The 26,437-nt window shown below is 61.0% G+C and overlaps 1 protein-coding gene across 1 annotated transcript; it reads left to right on the top strand.

The window, feature by feature from the left end:
- The first annotated feature begins 1,292 nt into the window (after positions 1-1,292).
- Positions 1,293-25,934, top strand: ASB10 (ankyrin repeat and SOCS box containing 10). Its single transcript, XM_054016991.1, has 5 exons — positions 1,293-1,986; positions 14,574-14,841; positions 21,947-22,451; positions 24,994-25,107; positions 25,435-25,934. Exons 1-5 carry the CDS (start codon positions 1,695-1,697, stop codon positions 25,618-25,620), a joined length of 1,365 nt encoding a protein of 454 aa, XP_053872966.1. The 5' UTR covers positions 1,293-1,694; the 3' UTR covers positions 25,621-25,934.
- The last annotated feature ends 503 nt before the right edge of the window (positions 25,935-26,437 follow it).

Genomic DNA, 26,437 nt, shown 5'->3' with positions numbered 1-26,437 from the left:
TAAGTGGTAGTGTAGACATAGCCTAAGTGAAGAGGCTCCTATGCCGACGGGAGAGCTTCTCCCATCGGTGTAGTTAATCCACCTCCCCGAGAGGCGGTAGCTGTGTCAGCAGGACAAGGTCTCCAGACTTTTCACACCCCTGAGCGACATAGCTACACTGACCTAGGTCTGCAGTGCAGACCTGGCCTCAGAGCACACAGTGCAAGGTGGAACAGATTGTTTAGCATAAGGAGTTAACACATCTTTCAAGGGACCATGCAAGGTGAAGGTGCTTTGAAGCAAAATCTTTTCTGTTGCTTTATCTAGAGTGATTCCCAGTGGCTGCTGTTCCCCTCTCACGATGGCTGGAGCTGCTTGAACAGCTTGTGGTGTCCCAGCTAAAGGTGCCATGAGCCCAGGAGAGCCTGACAGCTCAGTGGGGTGTGTGAGCTGCCAGGCAGCAGAGCAGAGAGCCCAAGCTAGTTCCTAGATGCTTCACAGGGGCCAGCTCCCATTCCCACCTTCTTACTTTGGAACAAACTCACAAGAGAAATACATGCAAAAAATAGTGTTCCTGCCTCGTGAGGCGGCAGAACCAGCCCAGCCAGGCCAGGCCAGGGAACCACCCCAGCCACACGGCCCACCTGGGGTGTCCTCCTTGGGAGCACGTCTCTGACTGGGGGAGCATTGGCAGCTGCATCTCTCTCACCCTGAACCAAGTCGTATCTCTGAGATGGCTGCTGTGTTCTGGTGTGACTTAACCAAACGGAAAAGCTCTTTAAAGCCCTGGTGGTTTCCATAGGAACCTCTCCCCTCTGAAGCAGCTGGAGAGAACTGGTTTCCTCCCTTTTCTGGGGGCTGGATTTGGACACTGCACAGAAATGGGCTGGCCCCTCCCTGCCCCTGGGCAGGCCTCTGGGACCATGAGGCTTAGAGTGGAGTGCAGGGTTGCCAGAGGGGTCTCCCGAGAGCCCCATAGCGAGAGTGTGTCCCTTCCCTGCCTTTGGAAAGAGACTGCAATGCACAGTCCCCACGTTCCCTGCTCCCCACTCCTGCCCAGTCCCATGGCCCTAGGTGAGGTCTATTCACTGCACTGCCCCAGCCAAGTCTTGCCCTAGTATTTCCTCCCCCCACCCCCCAGTTCTCTCTGGGCTCCTCCAGGGTCGTCACTACTCTGCTGCTCTATATCCCAGGGGCCATGTACAGAGGGTAAAGGAGAGCAGGCTTAACCTGGCCCTGGCATCGCCCCCAACTCCTGTCTCAGATGCACCCCCCTGCGTGCTGCTCCTGTATTTCACCACATTCCAGTGAGCTCTGGGGCAGGCCGGCTCTGCTCTGCGGTGCACATTTCCGGGTGCTGTGGGCATGGCTCCTCCGTCCCTGCACCCACTGCCCAGGGGCACAGGGAAAGAGTCCGCACTGCCCTGTGCTAGCCAGGGAGAGCGAGCAGTCAGGGGCCTGCCCCCTGCCCAAAGTGACCCTGGAGATGAGTGCCAGCAGCGGAGGATAAACAAACTCTGGTGGTGGGTGCTGCCAAGAGCGCTATTTATAAAGGCTGAGTCAGGCCTGTGCCTGACCCAACCAGCCAGCCCTGAGCAGCCTGCATCCGGGAGCAGCCCACCAAGGACACGCCACTGAGCCAGGAGCTCTGGGGCTGCAGCAGCAGCAGCCAACTGCCCCTTTATAAAGCCAAGACTCACCCCGTGTGTCTCCCCATGACGGGCTACAGCTGCCCCTTCAGCTCTGCACTGCAGCCGGACGAGGATCTGGTGGGCAGGTGCACGCACACCAGGTACATGGAACAAGGCCTGATGGCCCCAACGCCCGGGGGCCGGGGATTCCGCAGCAGCCGCATGGAGCCGATCGAGTGCCGAGATGTGTTGGTGCAGAATGCGCTCTTCACCGGGGACCTGGAGGCGGTGCGGAAGCATTTCACTGAGAGCGCTGCCGTCAACCTCATCATTGAATCCAAGGGTGACGAGCTGCGGTGGACCAGCCGGAAACTCGGTGAGAGTGAGCACCTGGGGGACAGAGTGCTTGGTGGGTGGAGGCTGGGGGGTGAGAGGGAGTGCTAGGGCAGAGTGCTAAATGAGTGGAAGTACGGGGGGTCCATGGGGGGAGAGGAAGTGCTGGGGGGGTGTCAAGGGGAAGGGAGTCCAGGCGGATGTGTGTTGGGGGCAGAGGGAGCGCCAGAGGGTGATGAGGGAGTGCTGGGGGATGGGGAGGGAGCACTAGGGTATTTTATATCCAACCCGGGTCCCCATCCCAGTCTCTAGGGCTACGTCCACACTGCAGACTAGGGGCGTGACTCCGCTTGTGTGCACATACACCCCTAGCTCTCAACGAGCTAGTGCCAGTAGCTGTAGCGCCGCGGCCATGGCAGCGCTGGCCTGGCAGAGCTGTGCCAAGAACATGCCCAGTGGTTTCAGGCGGGTTTATATTCTGCACAGCTCAGCCGTGGCTGCACTGCTGTTGATACTCAGGCCAGCCTGATGGTAGGGTGCCCAGTGTTTCCAGTGCTGTTGCGCTGGGATAGGGTGACCAGACAGCAAGTGTGAAAAATCGGGATGGGGTGGGGGGTTGTGACGAACTGGGACTGTTCTTAATGTGGTCTTTGAATGCTGAGTGGGGAGTTTGGCTGGGACGGTCTGCATTGGGGGATGAGAGACTGGCCTTGAGGGAAGATACCTGAGCATGTAATGTGAGAACCCAGGAAGGGGGTTGGAGCCAGGTGACACCTCTGCCCGGGGAAACTGGACAAAGGCTGGGGGAGGAGCTGGGGAGAGGCTGGTGTGAGAGACTCTGGAGGGAGTTGGAGTTTTGGAGCTGGCTTGTAATGGAGGGGAGCCCGGACGGGGCTCTGACCCCCCAATGGGGCTGTGGTGCCCCTGGAACCCCAAGATGGACCTAACTGGGGGGGTCCTGTTGTCTGTACCTGCAAGTCCTGTCTTGGACCGTGTTCCTGTCGTCTAAATAAACCTTCTGCCTTACTGGCTGGCTGAGAGTCATGGTGAATCGCAGGAAGCCGGGGGTGCAGGGCCTTGTGTCCCCGCACACTCCGTGACAACTGGTGGTAGAGGTGGGATCTACTGCACCCTGTGGACGGCGCTTCCTGCCGTAAGTGACTGGGGAGCAGTAAAGCGAAGGGGGATTGACGGGGACCAGGTGGGCTGAAGAATCAGAGAGAGACGGTTTCAGGGGGCGATTAACCCCTGGGAGTGTGTGACCAGAGAGAAGGACTTTTGCAGTGACAGGGTCCCCTGGGGGATCGCAGCGAGCGGTCCCGGGGCGGAGGAGTCTGCAGCTCAACCCTGGCAGAGAGGTGGTGACCTGAAGAAGGGCTGGCACACTAGGGATCTCCCTGGAACGGTGGAAAGCGGAGAGCACAGGCCGGCGAGTGGCCAGCAGGAGGATTATGCTAAATGCCTTAAGAGCGACCTGGTGGAGCTGTGCAGGCAGAGGGGGCTGCGCATTGGGAGGTCCATCAAAGAACAGCTAATTGCCCAGCTGGAGGAGAGGGATCGCTTGGATGAACCGAGCCCTGTCCCTGAGGGAAGCCGCCCGGCGGATGCAGCGTGGGCCCCGGGGCCTGACATGGCTGGGAGGGGTCAGACTGCTGCCGAGGACATCCCGAGACCCTGCCTACCTATACCTAGGGGAGGGGTTGGGGGAAGCCCAGCGAATACCGAGGGCACCGTGACCCCGGCAGCCAGCAGGGGATCGTCCCGGCGGAGCTCCCCATCCCGGGAGCCGGTGCGACTGGAATGTGACAGGGAGCTGAGACTGAAAGAGCTCAAGTTAAGGCAGCAAGAACTGAAGCAGGAGCCGGAAGAACGGGAAAAGCAGCGTCAGCATGAGGAGAACCAGCGTCAGCATGAGCGGGAAGAGAAGGAGAACCAATGTCAGCATGAGCTGGAACTGGCCAGGCTGAGGAGCAGTGGGGCCCCGGCTGCAGTGAGCGAGGGGGGACCCAAGACTGCAAAGACCTTTGATAAGGGCTTCCTGGCCCAGCGTAAGGAGTGGGAGGACATGGATACCTTCCTGACGGCCTTTGAGAATACCTGCGAGCTGCTCCAGGTTGACCCTGCAGACAGGCTCTAGTTTCTCACCCCCTTACTGGACTCCACAGCCAGGGAGGTGTACAGCCGACTGAAAGGGGCGGAGACAGGGGACTACGAACTGTTCAAAAAGGCCCTGCTCCGCGAGTTTGGGCTGACCCCTGAGATGTACCGAACAAGGTTCCGGAGTCAGCGTAAAACCCGTGAGGTCACATACCGCCAACTGGGCGCAGGGGTATGCCCGCAAGTGGACAGCTGAAGCCCAAGCTAAAGAGGACCTACTTGACCTATTCGTACTGGAGCACGTGTATGAGCAGTGCCCATCCGACCTGAGGCGATGGTTGATGGACCAGAAGCCAGAGAACCCGCAGCACGCAGGCCGGCTGGCCGACGAGTTTGTGGACAGTTGGGCAGGGGATGACAGGGAGGAGTCCCAAAGGAACAACCCCGCCACGATGCAGGAAGAGAGTGACCATGGGACCTCCCAAAGGGGAAACATGGAGAACCCCCTCCCAAGGGAAACACCCAGCGTCAGGACCAACCGACCGGCTCAAGAGGACCCACGGGACATGGGCTGCTGTTACTGTGGCCAGAGAGGCCACATACGGGCCCAGTGCCCCAAGCTCAGGGACAGACTGAGCAGACTGAACCCACAGAGGGTCAACTTGGTAGAGACCCAGCCAGATGAGGGGAAGACGGCCCAGGAAAGGGGGGCCGACAGCTTCCCAACGGCTCAGGAGGGAGGAGTGCCCCAGGCCAGCTCCTCTTGGGGGCTGGATGCTCCGGACTCAAGGTTCTCCATTTACAGGGTGGACGCAGGGCAGTCCCTGTGGAGTGAGTGCCTTGTTCCCCTGGATGTGGAGGGGAGGAAGGTCAATGGATACTGGGATACGGGCGCTGAGGTGACGCTGACTCGGCCCAAGGTGGTGGCCCCAGATCAGGTGATGCCCAACACCTACCTGACCCTGACAGGGGTGGGTGGGGCCCCATTCAAGATGCCTGTGGCGAGGGTACACCTGAAGTGAGGGGCCAAGGAAGGCCCCAAGGATGTGGGGGTACACCCGTATTTGCCCACTGAGGTGTTGATGGGGGGGACGGGGACCTGGAGGACTGGCCAAGCAACTCCCAGGGTGCCCTGGTTGTGACCCGTAGCCAGAGCCGGCGAGGGGCACTGTGCCCTGACAACAGGGAGGATGCCTTGCCCGAGGCGCAGGACCCTAACCTGGTGGGGAGGGAACACCCAGGGACACGGCTCAGGGAGGCTGTGGCTTCAGACCCAGCCGGGGAGAGAGAGCAGGTGCCCATTCCTGTACTAGCTGCTGAGTTCCAGGCCGAGTTGCAGAGAGATCCCTCCTTGCGGAAGATAAGGGACCTGGCCGACTTCAGTGCGGTACAGACCTGGGGAGAGGTTGCCGGAAAAGGTTCCTGTGGGAGAAGGGGTTCCTGTACCGAGAATGGGCTCCCCCAGGGAAAATGGAGTCAGGGGGGATCAGGAGGCAGCTGGTGGTACCCCAGAAGTATCGCCGCCAGCTGCTGTACCGGGCCCATGACATTCCTCTCTCAGGACACCAGGGAACCTGGCGTACCCAGCAGAGGCTGCTACGGAGCTTTTACTGGCCTGGGGTCTTTGTTACTGTCCGACAGTACTGCGGATCCTGTGACCCCTGTCAGAGGGGGAGGAAGGCCTGGGACAAGGGGAAAACGGCTTTAGGACCCTTGCCCATAATAGAGGAGCCTTTCCAGAGGGTGGCCGAGGTCAAAAGGGGGGCTCTGAACCAAGAGAGCCCGAATCACAACCCTCCAGACTGGAGTGCTGGGAGAAGACCCCAGCCCAGTTTGAACCCCAGGGGTATTGGGGTGGGAAAAGGGCACGGGGCGCATAAGCCTCCCCACATGCAAACTACGAGTGCCATCGAGCACCCCCGACCTAAAGGGGAGCGTGAAACTGAAAGGGCCTGGACAGTCTCTACGCAAGAGAATTAATGGACACAAATCTGACATCAGGAATCAAAATACTCAAAAACCAGTGGGAGAACACTTTAACCTGTCTGGTCATTCAGTGACAGACCTGCGGGTGGCTATATTACAACAGAAAAACTTCAAAAACAGACTCCAACGAGAGACTGCTGAGCTAGAATTGATATGCAAACTAGACACAATCAACTCCGGTTTGAATAAGGACTGGGAATGGCTGAGCCATTACAAACATTGACTCTATCTCCCCTTGTAAGTATTCTCACACTTATTATCACACTGTCTGTACTGGGCTAGCTTGATTATCACTTCAAAAGTTTTTTTTCTCTTAATTAATTGGCCTCTCAGAGTTGGTAAGACAACTCCCATCTGTTTATGCTCTCTGTATGTGTGTATATATATCTCCTCAATATATGTTCCATTCTATATGCATCCGAAGAAGTGGGCTGTAGTCCACGAAAGCTTATGCTCTAATAAATTTGTTAGTCTCTAAGGTGCCACAAGTACTCCTGTTCTTCTTTTTGCGGATACAGACTAACACGGCTGCTACTCTGAAAAGGGCCTGGTGTAATTCTCACCAAAGAATGGGAGGGATGTTGGGGCATCCATGGGAACGTGGGTAGGTTCAAATCTCCCCAGGTGACCCCGCTCAGTTCGGTCTCAAAGGGGGGAGAGGTGGGACAAACTGGGACTGAAATCTGCACACAAAAGACCAGATTTCACGGGGGACCAGATTTCATGGGTTGTGACGCGTTTTTCATGGCCGGGAATTTGGTAGGCCCTAAACATACGTATTCCTGGGCAATATTCAGATACCCTTGCTGGGAAGTAGGCAGGAAACTCTTGGGGCTTTGGATGTACCTCTGCCATGCCTGCTGGGTGACAAAGAGGAAGTGTTCGCTGGGGTGACTCAGAATAAAGCGGTGATGAAGTCGTCTGATGGATTCACAGCGTCTGTGCTATGCCCCAGCCTTTAAGCAGTTTCCAGTGTTACCTGAATGCTAGGGCACCCCACCTTTACCTTCCATGAGCTCAAGCTGTAACCGGGCGAATTTAGGCACCCCCACCCTGACGCCACTCAGACCCTCCCCACTCCCAGCTGCGTTCCTGGCCCTGGCCCCAGCTTCAGTGTGGCTCTGCTCCCGCCCCCAACCTCGGCCCCTGGCCACAGCCTCACTCCTAGCTGTGACCCCAGCCCCTTACCCCTGTCTGCCACCCCCCAGCTGTGGCCCCACCCCTGGCCCCGGGGTGTGTGCGCAGACAGCGGTAAGGAGGGACACAACCCTCAAAAGTTTGGGGACCTCTGCCTTAACCGCTATTTATTAACAATCGCCAAAACAGAAGGCACACGCTGAGCCTACAGTGCTCACCACTCCCAATAAGGCAGATGAGCTTTTCTCGCTGGCCGGTCAGGATCAGGTCATCTGGGGGACTCCAGCTTCTGCACGGTGTCATTGGCAGGGTGTTGAGGTCTGGCAGCTCTGACGCTGGGGCCTGGAGCTGGTTCCCAAGAACTTCCCTTTGGATCCCAGTTTATATAGTGACACTTGAGTCCTGCTTAGCTGCACCTTAACCAATCATTTTAAACTAAAGTGCTACAAAATAATTATTTGACCAATCCTAACATACTGTGAAACAATTATTTAACCAATTAGAGCCCACCACCTTAGTTGATTTACCTCTCGCAAAATTAGTTATGCAACAGACAGAAACCATTAAAGAACCCAACCGAAACCATATAGATAAACAATAGAGCAGTAGGGTCCATAAAGGCCAAACAACAGAGAAGTATAGATTTCACACCCACGACTACTGATAAGTGAAAAGAACAGGAGTACTTGTGGCACCTTAGAGACTAACAAATTTATTAGAGCATAAGCTTTCGTTGGCTACAGCCCACTTCTTCGCATGCATATAGAATGCATTATCACTTCAAAAGGCTTTTTTTTTTTTTCACTTACTTAATTGGCCTCTCAGAGTTGGTAAGACAACTCCCACCTGTTCATGCTCTCTGTATGTGTGTATATATATCTCCTCAATATATGTTCCATTCTATATGCATCCGAAGAAGTGGGCTGTAGCCCACGAAAGCTTATGCTCTAATAAATTTGTTAGTCTCTAAGGGTGCTACAAGTACTCCTGTTCTTTTTGCGGATACAGACTAACATGGCTGCTACTCTGAAACCTATTGATAAGTGGTTTCTTGTTGGACAGAATGCCATCAAATGAAGTTTTCTTTAACCATTTTAAGAGCTAGATTATTATCTGGTGCTGGTGGGTGCTATTAGGACAGGATCGCCTTTTTAACAGCCCGATATTACATTTTTTGTAATGTAATTTAGATGGAATGTGAGGATGTGACTTCCTGCTTTTTAGCTCATGGCTATTGCTGTCCTAATATGGCTGCAGACAAAGGCCTCAGATCTTACACCAGTGGTTCTCAAACTTTTGTACTGGTGACCCCTTTCACACAACAAGCCTCTGAGTGCGACCCCCCACCCTTGTAAATTAAAAACACAATTTTTTTATATTCAACACTATTATAAATGCTGGAGGCAAGCGGGGTTTGGGGTGGAGGGTGACAGCTCACGACCCCCAGTTTGAGAATCCCTGGTGTAACCCCTTCAGTGGGCCAGAGCCCACCTGTTCCCAAGGACAGATCATTTTATTCTCAAGGACTCCGAGACTGACTCTTTGCGTTCCAGCAACCCTCGTTTCTCTCCGTGGTCCTCACCAGTGAGGCCAGTCGAGATCAGATGACTGAGAGAGGCTTTTCCTTCTTAGGGAGCATTACAATCTGTGAGGCAAGGCAGTCTGTTCGAAACTAGGGAGCATTTATTAGTCACCTGTCTGGGGGGTTTGGGGCAGGGCGAGGGTGTCACTGGTTCTATCATGGGGACGTTGGGGCAGGGCAGGGGATATCGCTGGTGCTGTCTAGGGGGGTGTTGGGGCACGGCAGGGGGTGTCACTGGTACTGTCTGGGTTGGGGCAGGGCAGGGGGTGTCACTGGTGCTGTCTGGGGGGTTGGGGCAGAGCAGGGGGTGTCACTGGTGCTGTCTGGGGGATGTTGGGGCAGGGCAGGGGGTGTCGCTGACCCTGTCTGGGGTGTTAGGGCAGGTGGTGGTGCTGGTGCTGTCTGGGGTGGGGGGTTGGGATGCTGTATTAATTTAACTTGAATACATGGACCAAAGGTGTTAATATAACTAGGTCACCATTCAACATTAACAGTTTCAGACGAGGTTTGGGCTTTAATATACAGTGTCTTCTGCCGGCTCAGTGCCATGGCAAAGGCGGGGGTGGCGCCTGCGCCCCAAGTTTGGGGAGGCTAGACCCCTGCCTCTTCCCCTGAGGCCCTGCCCCCAACTCCGCCTCCTCCGCCCTCCCGATTTCACTGCCTGGCCCCGAACCCCGGCCAGTGCCCGGAGTAGCCCTGAACCCTGGCTGGCCCAGAGCAGCCCGGGGGAGCCCCAGCTGGGGCTGAGCCTTGAGCCTGGGTCCCCAGAGGAGCTCTGAGCCCTGCCGCGGCCTGTCCCCAGGGTGCCGGCGCGGAGCATTAGTGGAGGTTTGGGAGACTTAGCCTCCCCCAGCCTCTATTGCCCGCTGTCCATGGGCAAAGGTGCCATGAACATGCTTTGATCCTTTTGTTAAGGATGTGGGAAAGGAGGACAAATCAGTTGAAGCATTTGCAATGTGAAGTATTGAGTAAGGCGCTCGGGCCTGGGCCACACCACACGCAGGGCAGCTTGCATCAGCCTAGATGTCACGGAGTATTGGGGGACTCAGGGCCCTGCACCCCCGGCTTCCTGCGATTCACCATGACTCTCAGCCAGCCAGTAAAGCAGAAGGTTTATTTGGATGACAGGAATACAGTCCAAGACAGGTCTTGCAGGCACAGACAACAGGGCCCCCCTCAGTTAGGTCCAGCTTGGGGTCCCAGGGCATGCCAGCCCACCCCCCTTTGGGGGGTCAGAGCCATCTCTCCAGCCTGCTTCCAGCACTCTGCTTTCAGCGACCCCTCCCACAGCCTTTGTCCAGTTTCCCGGGCCCCGGAGTCACCTGACCTCCAACCCCCTCCTGGGTTCTCATGTTACAAGCTCAGGTATGTTCCCTCGGGCCGACTCCCATCCTCCGATGCAGACCATCCTAGTCACACTCCCCTGTCAGCATTCCCACACCCCAGCAAGAACAGTCCCAGTTCGTCACATCTCTCCCCCCTTCGAGACCGAACTGAGCGGGGTCACTTTAGCCAGTGACCTGGGGAAGTTCGAACCTACCCCCGTTCCCATGGATGCCCCCGCATCCCTCCAGTTCCTTGGTGGGAATTACACCAGGCCCCTTCAGTTTCACGCCACCCCTTAGGTCGGGGTGCTTGATGGCACTCGCAGTTCGCATGTGGGAAGGTTTATGCGGCCTGTGCCCTTTCCCCACCCCCATACCTCTGGGGTTCCAACTGGGCTGTGGTCTTCTCCCAGCGCTCCAGTCTGGAGGTCTGTGCTTTGGGCTCTCTTGGTTTAGAGCCGCCCTTTTAACCTTGGCCATCCTCTGGAAAGGATCCTTTATGCTGGGCAAGGGTCCTAAAGCTGTTTTCCCCTTGTCCCAGGCCTTCCTCCCCCTCTGACAGGGGTCACAGGATCCGCAGTACTGTCGGACAGTAACAAAGACCCCAGGCCAGTAAAAGCTCCGTAGCAGCCTCTGCTGGGTACGCCAGGTTCCCTGGTGCCCTGAGAGGGGAATGTCATGGGCCCGGCACAGCAGCTGGCGGCGATACTTCTGGGGTACCACCAGCTGCCTCCTGATCCCCCCTGACTCCATTTTCCCTGGGGGAGCCCATTCTCGGTACAGGAACCCCTTCTCCCACAGGAACCTTCTCCGGCCACCTCGTCCCATGGTCTGTACCGCATTGAGGTCGGCCAGGTCCCTTATCTTCCGCAAGGAGGGATCTCTCTGCAACTCGGCCTGGAACTCAGCAGCTGGGACAGGGATGGCCACCTGCTCTTTCTCGCCCGCTGGGTCTGAAGCTGCAGCCTCCCTGAGCCGTGTCCCTGGGCGTTCCCTCCCCACCACGTTAGGGTCCTGCGCCTCAGGCAAGGCACCCCCCCCAAGGCCAGGGCGCAGGGCCCCTCGCCGGCTCTGACTGCAGGTCACAACCAGTGCCTTTTGGGGGTTGCTTGGCCAGTTCTCCAGGTCCCCCCCCATCAATACCTCAGTGGGTAAATACGGGTGTACCCCCACATCCTTGGGGCCCTCCTTGGCCCCCCACTTCAGGTGTACCCTTGCCACGGGCACTTTGACTGGTGTTCCGCCCACCCCCGTCAGGGTCAGGTAGGAGTTGGGCACCACCTGATCTGGGGCCACCACCTCGGGCCGGGCCAGCGTCACCTCTGCGCCCGTATCCCAGTATCCATTGACCTTCCTCCCATCCACCTCCAGGGGAACAAGGTACTCTCTCCGGAGGGACAGCCCCGCGCCCACCGTATAAACCAAAAACCCTGAGTCTGGGGCATCCAGCCCCCTAGAGGAGCTGGCCTGGGGCCCTTCTCTCTCTTGAGCAGTTGATAAGCTGCCAGCCCCTCTTGCGTGAGAAGCCTGCCCCTCGTCCGTCTGGGCCTCTACCAAGTTAACCCTATGCGGGTTCGGTCTGCTCAGTCTGTCCTTGAGCTTGGGGCACTGGGCCCGAACGTGGCCTCTTCGGCCGCAGTAATAGCAGCTCATGTCCTGTGGGTCCCCTCGAGCCGGTCGGTTGTCCCTGACGCTGGGCATTCCCCGTGGGAGGGGATTCCCCATATTCCCCCTTTGGGAGGTCCCAGGGTGACAATCTCTCTGCATCGCGGCGGGCCTGTTCCTTTGGGGCTCCTCCCTGCCACCCCCTGACCGGCTCTTTACAAACTCATCAGCCAGCTTCCCGGCGTGTCGCGGGTTCTCTGGCTTTCTGTCCACCAACCACAGCCTCAGGTCGGATGGGCACCGCTCATACAGTTGCTCCAGTACCAGCAGTTTAATCAGGTCCTCCTTCGTCTGGGCCCCACCAGCCCACTTGCTGGCGTATCTTTCCATGCGGACGGCTAGTTGCAGATATGAGATCTCAGGGGTTTTATCTTGACTCCGGAACCTTCCCCGGTACATCTCAGGAGTCAGCCCAAACTCACGTAGCAGGGCCTTTTTGAATAGTTCGTAGTCCCCTTTCTCTGCCTCTCCCAGTTGGCGGTACAATGCCACGGATTTGGGGTCCAGTAAGGGGGTAAGGACCCGGAGTCTGTCCGCGGGATCAACCCGGTGCAGCTCGCAGGCCGTCTCAAAGGCCTCCAGGAAGTCATCCATGTCCTCCCCCTCCTTGTATGGGGCCATGATGCACTTATCAAAGCTCCGTGCAGTCCTGGGTCCCCCCTCACTCACCGCAGCCGGGGGTTCACTGCCCTTCAATCTCGCCAGTTCCAGGTCATGCCGACGCTGTCTCTCATTCTCCTGTCTCTGTCTCTCTTCATGCTGTCTCTGTCTCTCATTCTCCTCCCGTTCATGCTGTCTCTGTTGTTCACGATCCTCCAGCTCTCTCAGTTTTAGCTCTTTCTCCCATTCCAGCGAATTCCGCTCCACGGATGCCGAACGTCGCCGGGAGGATCCTCTGCTGGCCGGCGGGCTTCGCCGGGGGGATCCCCTGCTGGCCGGGGGGGTCACGGCGCCTTCGGTATTTGCTGGGCTCCTCCCCACCCTTCCCCTAGGCATAGGAAGGAGGGGTCTCGGGAAGCCCTCAGCAGCCGGCTGACCACTCCCAGCTGGGACAGACACTGGTGCCTGCGCTGCATTTGCCAGGCTGCTTCCCTGAGACACAGGGATCAGTTCATTCGCGCGATCTTCCGCCTCCAGCTGGGCAATGAGCTGTTCTTTGGTGAGCCTCCCAATGCGCAGCCGCCTCTGCTTGCACAGCTCCACCAGGTCGCTCTTAAGCCGCTTGGCATACATCTTCCTGCTGGCCACTCACCGGCCTGTGTGCTCACAGCTCCCCACAGTTCCCAGGGGGACCCCTAGTGTGCCAGCCGTTCTCGAGGTCACCGCCTCTCTGCCAGGGTCGAGCTGCAGACTCCTCCGCCCCTGGGACCACTCGCTGCGATCCCCCCGGGGGACCCTGTTACTGCAAAAGTCCTTCTCGCTGGTCACACACTCCCAGGGGTAATAACCGTCTCTCTCCCACTCTTCAGCACGCCTGGTCCCCGTCAATCCCCCTTTGTTTTACTGCTCCCCAGTCACTTACTGCAGGAAGCGCCGTCCACGGGGTGCAGTAGATCCCGCCGCTGCCACCAGTTGTCACGGAGTATTGGGGGACTCAGGGCCCTGCACCCCCGGCTTCCTGCGATTCACCATGACTCTCAGCCAGCCAGTAAAGCAGAAGGTTTATTTGGATGACAGGAATACAGTCCAAGACAGGTCTTGCAGGCACAGACAACAGGGCCCCCCTCAGTTAGGTCCAGCTTGGGGTCCCAGGGCATGCCAGCCTACCCCCCTTTGGGGGGTCAGAGCCATCTCTCCAGCCTGCTTCCAGCACTCTGCTTTCAGCGACCCTTCCCACAGCCTTTGTCCAGTTTCCCGGGCCCCGGAGTCACCTGACCTCCAACCCCCTCCTGGGTTCTCATGTTACAAGCTCAGGTATGTTCCCTCGGGCCGACTCCCATCCTCCGATGCAGACCATCCTAGTCACACTCCCCTGTCAGCATTCCCACACCCCAGCAAGAACAGTCCCAGTTCGTCACACTAGTCGTGCATGTGTCTCCCCCCGATGTGGGTGCCCCGCATGCCACCCCAGTGACACCGCCTCCCCAAGTGGCTCTGAGCTACCGTCCATGTCCTTAGGGCAATGCAGCACGAGTGGAGATGCTATGGTCGAGCAGCTGTCCCACAATGCCCCGCATTGATCGCTGTGGTCACCCCTGGGACCTCCACTGCCCAGGGCTTGTGGAGACTGGGAGCACAGGCACCAGGGGGGTGCTTGACCCCCGGCTCTGACCCGGGCCCTGCCTGCTGTGCGGGAGGCGTGGGGAGGGAGGGGGAGGCTGATCAAAACAGCTGATCCAGAGGGCCTGCCAGTGCGGGAGGTGGGGGGAAGCTGATAGGGGGCAGCACCCACCATTTTTTCCCTGTGAGTGCTCCAGCCCCGGAGCCGGCACCTATGACCAGAAGCCCCCCTCCCTTTCTGAGTGTTTGATATGCCTTGTCCTGATTGCCTGTCTTGGCGAGCACACCATTGCTGGGTGCAGCTGAGAGAGCAAATCCCCTTCCCACGGCACCTGGCCGTACCCCACGGGCGAGCCTCACCCACAGGCAGCTCCAGGGTGGGACTCAGTGTGGCCTGGAGATCCCCCCACTGCACGAGCTCCAAGCCCAGCAGGTTTCCTCGGACGCCTGGTCCCGGTGGAGCTGCAGGGAGAGCTGGGGGCAGGGGAGCAGTGTGGTGGGGGGCTGAGAGAAGGAGGGGCTGATCTCCTGTGGGAGAGGGTTTGGTGGGGAGAGGCAGGGGTGGGCACTGTGGCTATGTGTGCGTTTGTCCCCCTCACAGCCCTTCTCCCGCTGCAGGACTGTGGTCGCTGACCTACGAGCAGGAGCTCACCGCGCCGCTCCACATCACGGCTGGGCGCGGCTACTTGGACTGCCTCAGGCACCTGCTGCTGAGGGGCGCTGCCGTGGACTTCGCACCTGGCGGTAAGACAGCTCTGCACGAGGCCTGCGCGGCGGCCAGAACGGACTGCGTGCGCCTGCTGCTCTCCTTCGGGGCTGACCCCAAGACTGTCTCTGAGGCTGGCTACCAGCCCCTGCACCTCTGCAAGAGCCCAGCCTCCATCCAGTGAGTTTCCTCCGGGGGGAGCCCACACACCCCAACCTGCCTGTGCACGCACACGCAGGGCCTGTTAGCAGCCCCGCCCCAGGGCCAAGCGCCAGCCCAGGGCTGAGTGTCTGGGTGCCACAGCCCATGGGGGAGAGGCCTGCTTTTGCCCCGGCAGCTGGAGCTGCCCAGGCCTGTCTGTACAGCACAGCACAGTGCGGTCGGACTCTGGTAGCTGACTGCAGGCTCCATCCCAAAGCCAGAGCTGCTGGTTGTTGAGCATGGGGCTGGCTCAGGTGGGTGGGTCACTGCCTCCCCAGCCAGCAGGGCTCGTGCCCACAACCCCAGCAGGAGGCGAGTGAGGCCCAGCCAGCATGCATTGCACTGGCAAAGCCCAGACCATGTCACAGGGGGTCAGGTAGGAGCAGACCATCCACAGGCAGGGGCAGACTGAGGCACAGAGTGATGGACGTGCCCCAGGCCACACAGCAAGTCCGGGGCAGAGCTGGGATAGAACCCAGGAGTCCTGCTGCCCTGGGATGCCAGGGCCCAACCACTGGGATTGTGGGAGAGGTGTGTGCACAACGGGGTGTCAGCATAGGATGGATGAATGGCAGGATTGAGTGATGGTCATGAGTGACTGAGGGGCTAGTAACCAGGTCGGTAGGTGGGGGCAGGGCAGGCGGGTCTGGGGTTAACTGGAGGTTGGGGGGGGGGAATGGTGGGCGGTGAGGGGAATGGTTGAGGGGGTGGGTTAAGGGATGCATAGGGGATTAGCAGGCAGGGGCGGCTCCAGGCACCAGCGTAGCAAGCACATGCCTGGGGCGGCAAGCCGTGGGGGGCGGCCTGCCGGTCACTGTGAGGGTGGCAGGCGGGTGGCTTTCGGCGGCGTGCCTGCAGGAGGTCCGCTGGTCCCGCAGCTTCAGCAGCAATTCGGCGGCGGGGACGCCGATGCCGTGGCACCGGCGGACCTCCTGCAGGCATCCTGCCGAATCCGTGTTACCAGTGGACCACCCGCAGGCGCGCCGCCGAAAGCCGCCTGCCTGCTGTGCTTGGGGCAGCAAAAAACATAGAGCCGCCCCTGCTAGCAGGCAGGGGGTGGGTGGATGGGGGGTGGCGGGTGAGGGCTAGCAGGCAGTTGGTAGGTGGATGGGAGATGGTGGGGGGGAGTGGAGAGGGGGCTAGCGTGCAGGCGGTAGGTAGATGGGGACTGAGGGTGGAGAGGGGGGCAGGCGGTTGGTGGATGGTGGGGGGAAGGTAGGTGGATGGGACAGCAGATGGGGGTTAGGGGGCAGGGGTAGTTGTGGGGGATAGTGGGTAGACGGATGGGGGTGGGGAGGGAGGTTAGCGGGCAGGCGGTAGGTAGATGGGGACTGAGGGTGGAGAGGGGGGCAGTCGGTTGGTGGATGGTGGGGGGAAGGTAGGTGGATGGGACAGCAGATGGGGGTTAGGGGGCAGTGGGTAGTTGCGGGGGGGATAGTGGGTAGACGGATGGGGGTGGGGAGGGAGGTTAGCGGGCAGGCGGTAGGTAGATGGGGACTGAGGGTGGAGAGGGGGGCAGGCGGTTGGTGGATGGTGGGGGGAAGGGGGTGCTAGCAGGCAGGGGGTGGGTGGATGGGGGATGGCGGGGGGAGTGGGGGGGCTAGCGGGCAGGCGGTGGGTGGATGGATGGGGGATGGCGGGGGAAGTGGGGGGGCTAGCGGGCAGGTGGTAGGTGGATGGGACAGCAGATGGGGGTTAGGGGGCAGTGGGTAGTTGTGGGGGATAGTGGGTAGACGGATGGGGGTGGGGAGGGAGGTTAGCGGGCAGGCGGTGGGTGGATGGATGGGGGATGGCGGGGGAAGTGGGGGGGCTAGCGGGCAGGTGGTAGGTGGATGGGACAGCAGATGGGGGTTAGGGGGCAGTGGGTAGTTGTGGGGGATAGTGGGTAGACGGATGGGGGTGGGGAGGGAGGTTAGCGGGCAGGCGGTAGGTAGATGGGGACTGAGGGTGGAGAGGGGGGCAGGCGGTTGGTGGATGGTGGGGGGAAGGTAGGTGGATGGGACAGCAGATGGGGGTTAGGGGGCAGTGGGTAGTTGCGGGGGGGATAGTGGGTAGACGGATGGGGGTGGGGAGGGAGGTTAGCGGGCAGGCGGTAGGTAGATGGGGACTGAGGGTGGAGAGGGGGGCAGGCGGTTGGTGGATGGTGGGGGGAAGGTAGGTGGATGGGACAGCAGATGGGGGTTAGGGGGCAGAGGTAGTTGTGGGGGATAGTGGGTAGACGGATGGGGGTGGGGAGGGAGGTTATCGGGCAGGCGGTGGGTGGATGGATGGGGGATGGCGGGGGAAGTGGGGGGGCTAGCGGGCAGGTGGTAGGTGGATGGGACAGCAGATGGGGGTTAGGGGGCAGGGGTAGTTGTGGGGGATAGTGGGTAGACGGATGGGGGTGGGGAGGGAGGTTAGCGGGCAGGCGGTGGGTGGATGGATGGGGGATGGCGGGGGAAGTGGGGGGGCTAGCGGGCAGGTGGTAGGTGGATGGGACAGCAGATGGGGGTTAGGGGGCAGTGGGTAGTTGCGGGGGGGATAGTGGGTAGACGGATGGGGGTGGGGAGGGAGGTTAGCGGGCAGGCGGTAGGTAGATGGGGACTGAGGGTGGAGAGGGGGGCAGGCGGTTGGTGGATGGTGGGGGGAAGGTAGGTGGATGGGACAGCAGGTGGGGGTTAGGGGGCAGTGGGTAGTTGTGGGGGATAGTGGGTAGACGGATGGGGGTGGGGAGGGAGGTTAGCGGGCAGGCGGTAGGTAGATGGGGACTGAGGGTGGAGAGGGGGGCAGGCGGTTGGTGGATGGTGGGGGGAAGGTAGGTGGATGGGACAGCAGATGGGGGCTAGGGGGCAGGGGTAGTTGCGGGGGGGATAGTGGGTAGACGGATGGGGGTGGGGAGGGAGGTTAGCGGGCAGGCGGTAGGTAGATGGGGACTGAGGGTGGAGAGGGGGGCAGGCGGTTGGTGGATGGTGGGGGGAAGGTAGGTGGATGGGACAGCAGATGGGGGCTAGGGGGCAGGGGTAGTTGGGGGGGATAGTGGGTAGACGGATGGGGGTGGGGAGGGAGGTTAGCGGGCAGGCGGTGGGTGGATGGATGGGGGATGGCAGGGGAAGTGGGGGGGCTAGCGGGCAGGTGGTAGGTGGATGGGACAGCAGATGGGGGTTAGGGGGCAGGGGTAGTTGTGGGGGATAGTGGGTAGACGGATGGGGGTGGGGAGGGAGGTTAGCGGGCAGGCGGTGGGTGGATGGATGGGGGATGGCGGGGGAAGTGGGGGGGCTAGCGGGCAGGCGGTGGGTGGATGGGACAGCAGATGGGGGTTAGGGGGCAGGGGTAGTTGTGGGGGATAGTGGGTAGACGGATGGGGGTGGGGAGGGAGGTTAGCGGGCAGGCGGTAGGTAGATGGGGACTGAGGGTGGAGAGGGGGGCAGGCGGTTGGTGGATGGTGGGGGGAAGGTAGGTGGATGGGACAGCAGATGGGGCTTAGGGGGCAGGGGTAGTTGGGGGGGATAGTGGGTAGACGGATGGGGGTGGGGAGGGAGGCTAGCGGGCAGGCAGTGGGTGGATGGATGGGGGATGGCGGGGGAAGTGGGGGGGCTAGCGGGCAGGCGGTGGGTGGATGGGACAGCAGATGGGGGTTAGGGGGCAGGGGTAGTTGGGGGGGATAGTGGGTAGACGGATGGGGGTGGGGAGGGAGGTTAGCGGGCAGGCGGTAGGTAGATGGGGACTGAGGGTGGAGAGGGGGGCAGGCGGTTGGTGGATGGTGGGGGGAAGGTAGGTGGATGGGACAGCAGATGGGGGTTAGGGGGCAGTGGGTAGTTGTGGGGGATAGTGGGTAGACGGATGGGGGTGTGGAGGGAGGTTAGCGGGCAGGCGGTAGGTAGATGGGGACTGAGGGTGGAGAGGGGGGCAGGCGGTTGGTGGATGGTGGGGGGAAGGTAGGTGGATGGGACAGCAGATGGGGGTTAGGGGGCAGGGGTAGTTGGGGGGGATAGTGGGTAGACGGATGGGGGTGGGGAGGGAGGCTAGCGGGCAGGCGGTGGGTGGATGGATGGGGGATGGCGGGGGAAGTGGGGGGGCTAGCGGGCAGGTGGTAGGTGGATGGGACAGCAGATGGGGGTTAGGGGGCAGGGGTAGTTGTGGGGGATAGTGGGTAGACGGATGGGGGTGGGGAGGGAGGTTAGCGGGCAGGCGGTAGGTAGATGGGGACTGAGGGTGGAGAGGGGGGCAGGCGGTTGGTGGATGGTGGGGGGAAGGTAGGTGGATGGGACTGCAGATGGGGGTTAGGGGGTAGGGGTAGTTGTGGGGGATAGTGGGTAGACGGATGGGGGTGGGGAGGGAGGTTAGCGGGCAGGCGGTAGGTAGATGGGGACTGAGGGTGGAGAGGGGGGCAGGCGGTTGGTGGATGGTGGGGGGAAGGTAGGTGGATGGGACAGCAGATGGGGGTTAGGGGGCAGGGGTAGTTGTGGGGGATAGTGGGTAGATGGATGGGGGTGGGGAGGGAGGTTAGCGGGCAGGCGGTAGGTAGATGGGGACTGAGGGTGGAGAGGGGGGCAGGCGGTTGGTGGATGGTGGGGGGAAGGTAGGTGGATGGGACAGCAGATGGGGGTTAGGGGGCAGGGGTAGTTGGGGGGGATAGTGGGTAGACGGATGGGGGTGGGGAGGGAGGTTAGCAGGCAGGCGGTGGGTGGATGGATGGGGGATGGCGGGGGAAGTGGGGGGGCTAGCGGGCAGGCGGTAGGTGGATGGGACAGCAGATGGGGGTTAGGGGGCAGTGGGTAGTTGCGGGGGGGATAGTGGGTAGACGGATGGGGGTGGGGAGGGAGGTTAGCGGGCAGGCGGTAGGTAGATGGGGACTGAGGGTGGAGAGGGGGGCAGGCGGTTGGTGGATGGTGGGGGGAAGGTAGGTGGATGGGACAGCAGATGGGGGTTAGGGGGCAGTGGGTAGTTGCGGGGGGGATAGTGGGTAGACGGATGGGGGTGGGGAGGGAGGTTAGCGGGCAGGCGGTGGGTGGATGGATGGGGGATGGCGGGGGAAGTGGGGGGGCTAGCGGGCAGGTGGTAGGTGGATGGGACAGCAGATGGGGGTTAGGGGGCAGGGGTAGTTGTGGGGGATAGTGGGTAGACGGATGGGGGTGGGGAGGGAGGTTAGCGGGCAGGCGGTAGGTAGATGGGGACTGAGGGTGGAGAGGGGGGCAGGCGGTTGGTGGATGGTGGGGGGAAGGTAGGTGGATGGGACTGCAGATGGGGGTTAGGGGGCAGGGGTAGTTGTGGGGGATAGTGGGTAGACGGATGGGGGTGGGGAGGGAGGTTAGCGGGCAGGCGGTAGGTAGATGGGGACTGAGGGTGGAGAGGGGGGCAGGCGGTTGGTGGATGGTGGGGGGAAGGTAGGTGGATGGGACAGCAGATGGGGGTTAGGGGGCAGCGGTAGTTGTGGGGGATAGTGGGTAGACGGATGGGGGTGGGGAGGGAGGTTAGCGGGCAGGCGGTAGGTAGATGGGGACTGAGGGTGGAGAGGGGGTCAGGCGGTTGGTGGATGGTGGGGGGAAGGTAGGTGGATGGGACTGCAGATGGGGGTTAGGGGGCAGGGGTAGTTGTGGGGGATAGTGGGTAGACGGATGGGGGTGGGGAGGGAGGTTAGCGGGCAGGCGGTAGGTAGATGGGGACTGAGGGTGGAGAGGGGGGCAGGCGGTTGGTGGATGGTGGGGGGAAGGTAGGTGGATGGGACAGCAGATGGGGGTTAGGGGGCAGGGGTAGTTGTGGGGGATAGTGGGTAGACGGATGGGGGTGGGGAGGGAGGTTAGCGGGCAGGCGGTAGGTAGATGGGGACTGAGGGTGGAGAGGGGGGCAGGCGGTTGGTGGATGGTGGGGGGAAGGTAGGTGGATGGGACAGCAGATGGGGGCTAGGGGGCAGGGGTAGTTGGGGGGGATAGTGGGTAGACGGATGGGGGTGGGGAGGGAGGTTAGCGGGCAGGCGGTTGGTGGATGGATGGGGGATGGCGGGGGAAGTGGGGGGGCTAGCGGGCAGGTGGTAGGTGGATGGGACAGCAGATGGGGGTTAGGGGGCAGGGGTAGTTGTGGGGGATAGTGGGTAGACGGATGGGGGTGGGGAGGGAGGTTAGCGGGCAGGCGGTGGGTGGATGGATGGGGGATGGCGGGGGAAGTGGTGGGGCTAGCGGGCAGGCGGTAGGTGGATGGGACAGCAGATGGGGGTTAGGGGGCAGTGGGTAGTTGCGGGGGGGATAGTGGGTAGACGGATGGGGGTGGGGAGGGAGGTTAGCGGGCAGGCGGTAGGTAGATGGGGACTGAGGGTGGAGAGGGGGGCAGGCGGTTGGTGGATGGTGGGGGGAAGGTAGGTGGATGGGACAGCAGATGGGGGTTAGGGGGCAGTGGGTAGTTGCTGGGGGGATAGTGGGTAGACGGATGGGGCTGGGGAGGGAGGTTAGCGGGCAGGCGGTGGGTGGATGGATGGGGGATGGCGGGGGAAGTGGGGGGGCTAGCGGGCAGGTGGTAGGTGGATGGGACAGCAGATGGGGGTTAGGGGGCAGGGGTAGTTGTGGGGGATAGTGGGTAGACGGATGGGGGTGGGGAGGGAGGTTAGCGGGCAGGCGGTAGGTAGATGGGGACTGAGGGTGGAGAGGGGGGCAGGCGGTTGGTGGATGGTGGGGGGAAGGTGGGTGGATGGGACAGCAGATGGGGGCTAGGGGGCAGGGGTAGTTGGGGGGGATAGTGGGTAGACGGATGGGGGTGGGGAGGGAGGTTAGCGGGCAGGCGGTGGGTGGATGGATGGGGGATGGCGGGGGAAGTGGGGGGGCTAGCGGGCAGGTGGTAGGTGGATGGGACAGCAGATGGGGGCTAGGGGGCAGGGGTAGTTGGGGGGGATAGTGGGTAGACGGATGGGGGTGGGGAGGGAGGTTAGCGGGCAGGCGGTAGGTAGATGGGGACTGAGGGTGGAGAGGGGGGCAGGCGGTTGGTGGATGGTGGGGGGAAGGTAGGTGGATGGGACAGCAGATGGGGGTTAGGGGGCAGGGGTAGTTGGGGGGGATAGTGGGTAGGTGTTGGGCAGAGGGGGGAGAAACGCATGGCTGAGGGGTCCCACGCCCTGCAGGTGTGCGCAGCTGATGCTGCAATATGGTGCCAGTGTGAACAGCCAGACGGAGGAGGAAGAGGACACAGCGCTGCACGTGGCAGCACGGCACGGCCTGGAAGAGCACGTCCAGCTGTACCTGCGCCATGGAGCGGGGCTGGAGGCCAAGAACGAGGAGGGTCAGACCCCCCTGAATGCCGCCTGCGCCCAGGCGCACCCACCCCAGGACATGGAGCGCTACTATCGCGTCTGCCAGCAGCTGGTGCAGAGCGGTGCCAACGTCGATGCTGCGGACCAGGACCAGCAGCGCCCGCTGCACCAGGCCTGCAAGAACGCCAGCGCCCGGGTGGTGGAGCTGCTGCTGGCCCACGGCGCCAGCGTCAACATTATGAGCTACAGCGGCAACACAGCCATGCACAACATCTTGCAGGTGGCGGCCTACAAGCTGGGGCACCGGCCAGAGCTCGTGGTGCAGGCGCTGCTAAACCATGGCTCCATACGCATCTGGCCCGGGGCCCTCATCAAGGTGTGGAGCTGCCTGGGGCAGCAGCAGGATGGGTGCTGCGTGAGAGGGGTGTGTGAACAGGGTCCCCTCCAGGAGGCATTCCCTCCCCTGCAGTCAGGGCCCCCTCCCCTTGTCGAGGTCTTGTTCCCGGCCAGCTCAGGGGCTTGAGTTCCCTCTTGCTGCCCAGCAATTGGGGTCCTGTAGCAAAGTCAAAGACTCGCTGGCGCGGCACCTCCTGCTGGTCGTCTTGGGAATTAGCTCTCCAGCCTCCGGAGCGCCCTCTGTAGGCTGGTGTCTCGCCTGCCGATGGCCCCCCGTGTCCCTCCCGGACCCTGGTGCCCTTTACCTCAGGGTTCTGCTCCCACAGTACCCCCATGCTCTGGGTCTCCCCTCCCAGGGGAACCCCCAACCCTCTATCCCCACCTTGCGTCAATGGCTACTGCCAGTCGTCATCTAGCCCCCGCTCGCTGGGGCAGACGCAGTCTGTCGTGGCCACTCATCATCAGCAAGGGGGTAGGACCTGCTGCCTCGGCCTATCCCCAGGCTACACCTCCCAGCCCCAGGATCTGTTTAGGCCTGGACCAAGGCCTCAGCCTGGGGAGTTGCCAGGCAGGAGCTTCCCAGCTCCTCTTGCCCTTTTCCCCAACCCTGCTCTGTCCAGTACCCTGCCCCCGGCAGCCGGGCCCTTCTCCCTCCAAGGCAGGAGGGAGACTGTTTGCCTGGTGGCCCGGCAGCTCTTTTATAGGGCCAGCCTGGCCCTGATTGGCTGCCTTTTAACCCCTGTTCTCCAGGAGTGGGGCAGCTGCCCCACTACAGGTCCCCAGGCACCAGCATTTGGGTTTCTTTCCCTGGCTGGGCTGGTGATTGAGGGGCCCAGCTGTGTCCCTTTAATGGCCATATTCAGGTATCTACTGGGGCAGGGCACCGCTGCCCCCTGCTGAGGTTACTAGGGCCTGGGGAGCTGTGAGGGCGTGAGCTCCCAGCCCTGGCGTTGTGAGCAGTGGGGACTTGGCTGGGGAAGAGAACGTGAGCCTGTCTCTCTGGCACTGGCCTTAGGAGATGCTCTTTGTCCGTGGGCCATCGTCCCTTGGCTTGAGTTGGTTAGTCCTGGTGCAGTCAGTCCGGCCAGTCATTCTTCAGGAGAGGGTGTGGGTTGTGTGGGCCCAGGCTGAGGTGAGGCAGGGCACAGGGGGTGCATGAGAGAGGCCATGCTCCGGAGAACCTGTGCTCTTAGACCAGGGCCATGGAGGGCAGGACAAAGTGGCAGGAACTCACGCTCAGCCCCTAGTCACACTTCTTCACCAATGGTCCTGAGGGTGGCAGCCTCTGCTCTGAGGGCTTTGTCCTGCAGGGGTGGGGCGGGGGCCAGGTGTGAGGAGAGGCCAGCTGCAGGCAGCATGTCCAGGTGCTGGCCACATGCAACTTCCTGGCTCTGCCCCCTCTGCAGGGAGCGTGCAGGTTTTCCCAGTGCCTGGGGCTCATCCCAGAGCATGCTGGGCTGGAGGGCAGCGTGGAAGCTGTCTGCCGGGGAGTGTGGCACCATGAGCTAGACCTCTGTCACCTCCAAGCTGGGTCAGTGCAATGTGGACCTGAGATCAGCTAGGACGGGCGCTGCAGTGGATGCAGAACGTGTCGGCTGCCTGGCGAGCAGTGTCCTACCAGGAACGCCCATGGGGCGCCCTGAACAGCCTATGACCTGCCCCTCCCTTGCCATGCTGCCTGGCTGTGATGGGGATTGGGCAGCGCAGGAGGGGGCAGCATGCCAGGGTGTGGGCAGGGGTTGTGGCATGCCCAGACCTACAGAGATTGACGTGTGTGGGGAGAACAGGTGACGTGGGGGTAGGCACGGTCTGGGGGGGCTGCAGAGGGAGGTGTATTGAGGGGGGATACACATGGAGTGATATTTCCCCCTAGGGGTCTCTTGCCTTCTCTGTGTGCTGAGCACACAGCCCTGCCACCAAGCTCCATTAATCTCCAGGCCCCACGAGGTGCTGTCCCGCCTTGGTGAAGTTGGCCTGTCTCTTCGGCACTGGCCTTAGGTGATGCTCTACTTCCATGGGGCATTGTCCCCAGCTCCCGCCGCCTCCTCTGTGCGAGACACCAGCAAGCAAAGGGTTAACTATCTTCCTTAATTCCCGAGCAGTGCAATAATTACCCAGCCTGGAGATCTGCAGATTGCTCTCCCCTTTGGGAAAATACAGGAAAATCAACAATTAACACTAATTAATCTCCTATTAACACCAGATAATGAGGCTCACTCGTGCAGCTGGAATAGGCTCTGACAGCTACTGATGGCCTGGACCATGGGGAGTGGGAGTCAGGGGATGGGGAGGGAATCCACCCACACGCAGCCCTCCTGCTGCCATAACAACCCGCAGGCCTGCAACCTTCAGGCACGGCCCACCCCACCCCATCACGTGCGACGTGGGCATGGCCCATCACAGACTGGGAAAAGACACAGATTACAGGACTTGCCCAGGATCACAGGGCAGCAGAAGCAGAGCAGGGAATCCGGTGCCTGGTGCGTGAGACCAGCCTTCTTCCGTCCCCTCCCCTGCTGCAGGTGTTGCGCTACTGCTGCTCCTCGCCTCGCACCATCGAGGTGCTGATCAACAGCTATGACCGTGTGCGGGTCACTGATGAATGGGCAGAGGCTGTCCCAGCTGAGATCATGCAGGTAAGAGAACCAAGAGTCTTCAGGGACCTGGGGCTTCACCCCACAGTGCCTGGCTGACCGGGCAGGTCCCAGAAGCACCCTCTGAAGGTTTGAGGGGGCAGGAAAGGTGCTGGGCAGAAGCTCTGCAGTGAAACAGGGAGAGACAGAAATCGAACGGCTGTAGGGATAAGGCTGTGACCTTTGTGCTAACAGAGCTCCTTGTTCAGTGTTGGTGGAAAGTGTCTGCCCCGATTTGTTGCCATTGTCACATGACATGGGGTAGGGGCACCAGCCCGCTGTCATGGAGGAAACGTGGCCCATGCTGACCTCTCTCTTCTCTCCTGACAGAAGCACCCAGATTTCTACGAGTCGCTCTTCTCCCTGGGGCAGAGGCCCCGCTCCCTGCAGCACCTGGCCCGCTGTGCACTCAGGAGCTACCTGGAGGGCCGGCTGCTGCAGGTCTTGCCTGAGCTGCACCTGCCATCTTCCCTGCACCAGTTCCTGCTGCTCAGCTTCGAGGACATTCTCTACTAGGGGCCTGGAGCCTGGATTGAGTCACCTCTAAATCCTTTTCTTGTGCCCTGCCCGGCCTGTGACAGCTCTGCTCTGCCCAGCCCAGGTCAGCTTTGCCCTCCCCACTCACACCAGCCAAAGCCAGCCCTTCTGTGCCCATTCCACCCCATACCCGCCATTCCCACCTGTGCCAGGCCTGCCCTTTGTTCTCCCAGCCGAGACCCTCTGCCCGCACCACCCCGGCCCATCCCATGCCCGTGGGGGGGGGCCCTGCCTTTCGTGGAGCCATTTCGCTGGCCCTGCTTTGTATTATGGAATAAATCCTGGTGTTTGTATGCCCTGGTTGGCATGTGTCCTTCCTTGTCGCACTGGGGGCTGCCGTCAGACCTGCCCCGCTCTGGCTCTGCAGAACACGTGGTGCAGGCACGGACACAGGGACCCTGGGGCCACGGCTGCAGGCTGCGGCCTCCCCCTCCCTCAGTAGCTTTTCTGGGCTGTAGTTACCACTGAGGTGTGGCAGAGCCAGCTTGGAGTTCAGCTTGACAGATTCACAGCTGCCTCGGTTTCCTGTTCTTCATGATGAATCATGTTCCCTGCCCCTCTGCTGCCACTTGCCACCAGCTCTGCTCCTCCCAGCACCGTGTCAGATGGGACCAAGGCCTTTGTAGACCAAGGTTTGTGAAGGGCCCAAGTGACACAGTGGCTGATGGAGCCTGCTTGTGAAGGCAGCTGTGGCCCTCCCCGCAGAGCCAGCCATACGTAGTGACCCTTGGTGAAGCCTGGCTGGTGCCGGAGAAGTGATGTTAATTGAATCCAGGGAGGAACGGGGGGTGTTCTG

This window comes from Malaclemys terrapin, chromosome 2 (assembly GCF_027887155.1).
Source record: "Malaclemys terrapin pileata isolate rMalTer1 chromosome 2, rMalTer1.hap1, whole genome shotgun sequence".
Lineage (NCBI taxonomy): Eukaryota > Metazoa > Chordata > Testudines > Emydidae > Malaclemys > Malaclemys terrapin.
This window is presented reverse-complemented; position numbering and strand designations above follow the sequence as displayed.

What these genes read in the sequence shown, in the direction of transcription:
- ASB10 (XM_054016991.1), top strand. Translation starts at nt 1,695, where the DNA reads ATGACGGGCTACAGCTGCCCCTTCAGCTCTGCACTGCAGCCGGACGAG. An exon ending in GTGGACCAGCCGGAAACTCG is followed by an intron (nt 1,987 to 14,573) that starts GTGAGAGTGAGC and finishes CTCCCGCTGCAG; the next exon opens with GACTGTGGTCGCTGACCTAC. An exon ending in GGCCCGGGGCCCTCATCAAG is followed by an intron (nt 22,452 to 24,993) that starts GTGTGGAGCTGC and finishes CCCCTGCTGCAG; the next exon opens with GTGTTGCGCTACTGCTGCTC.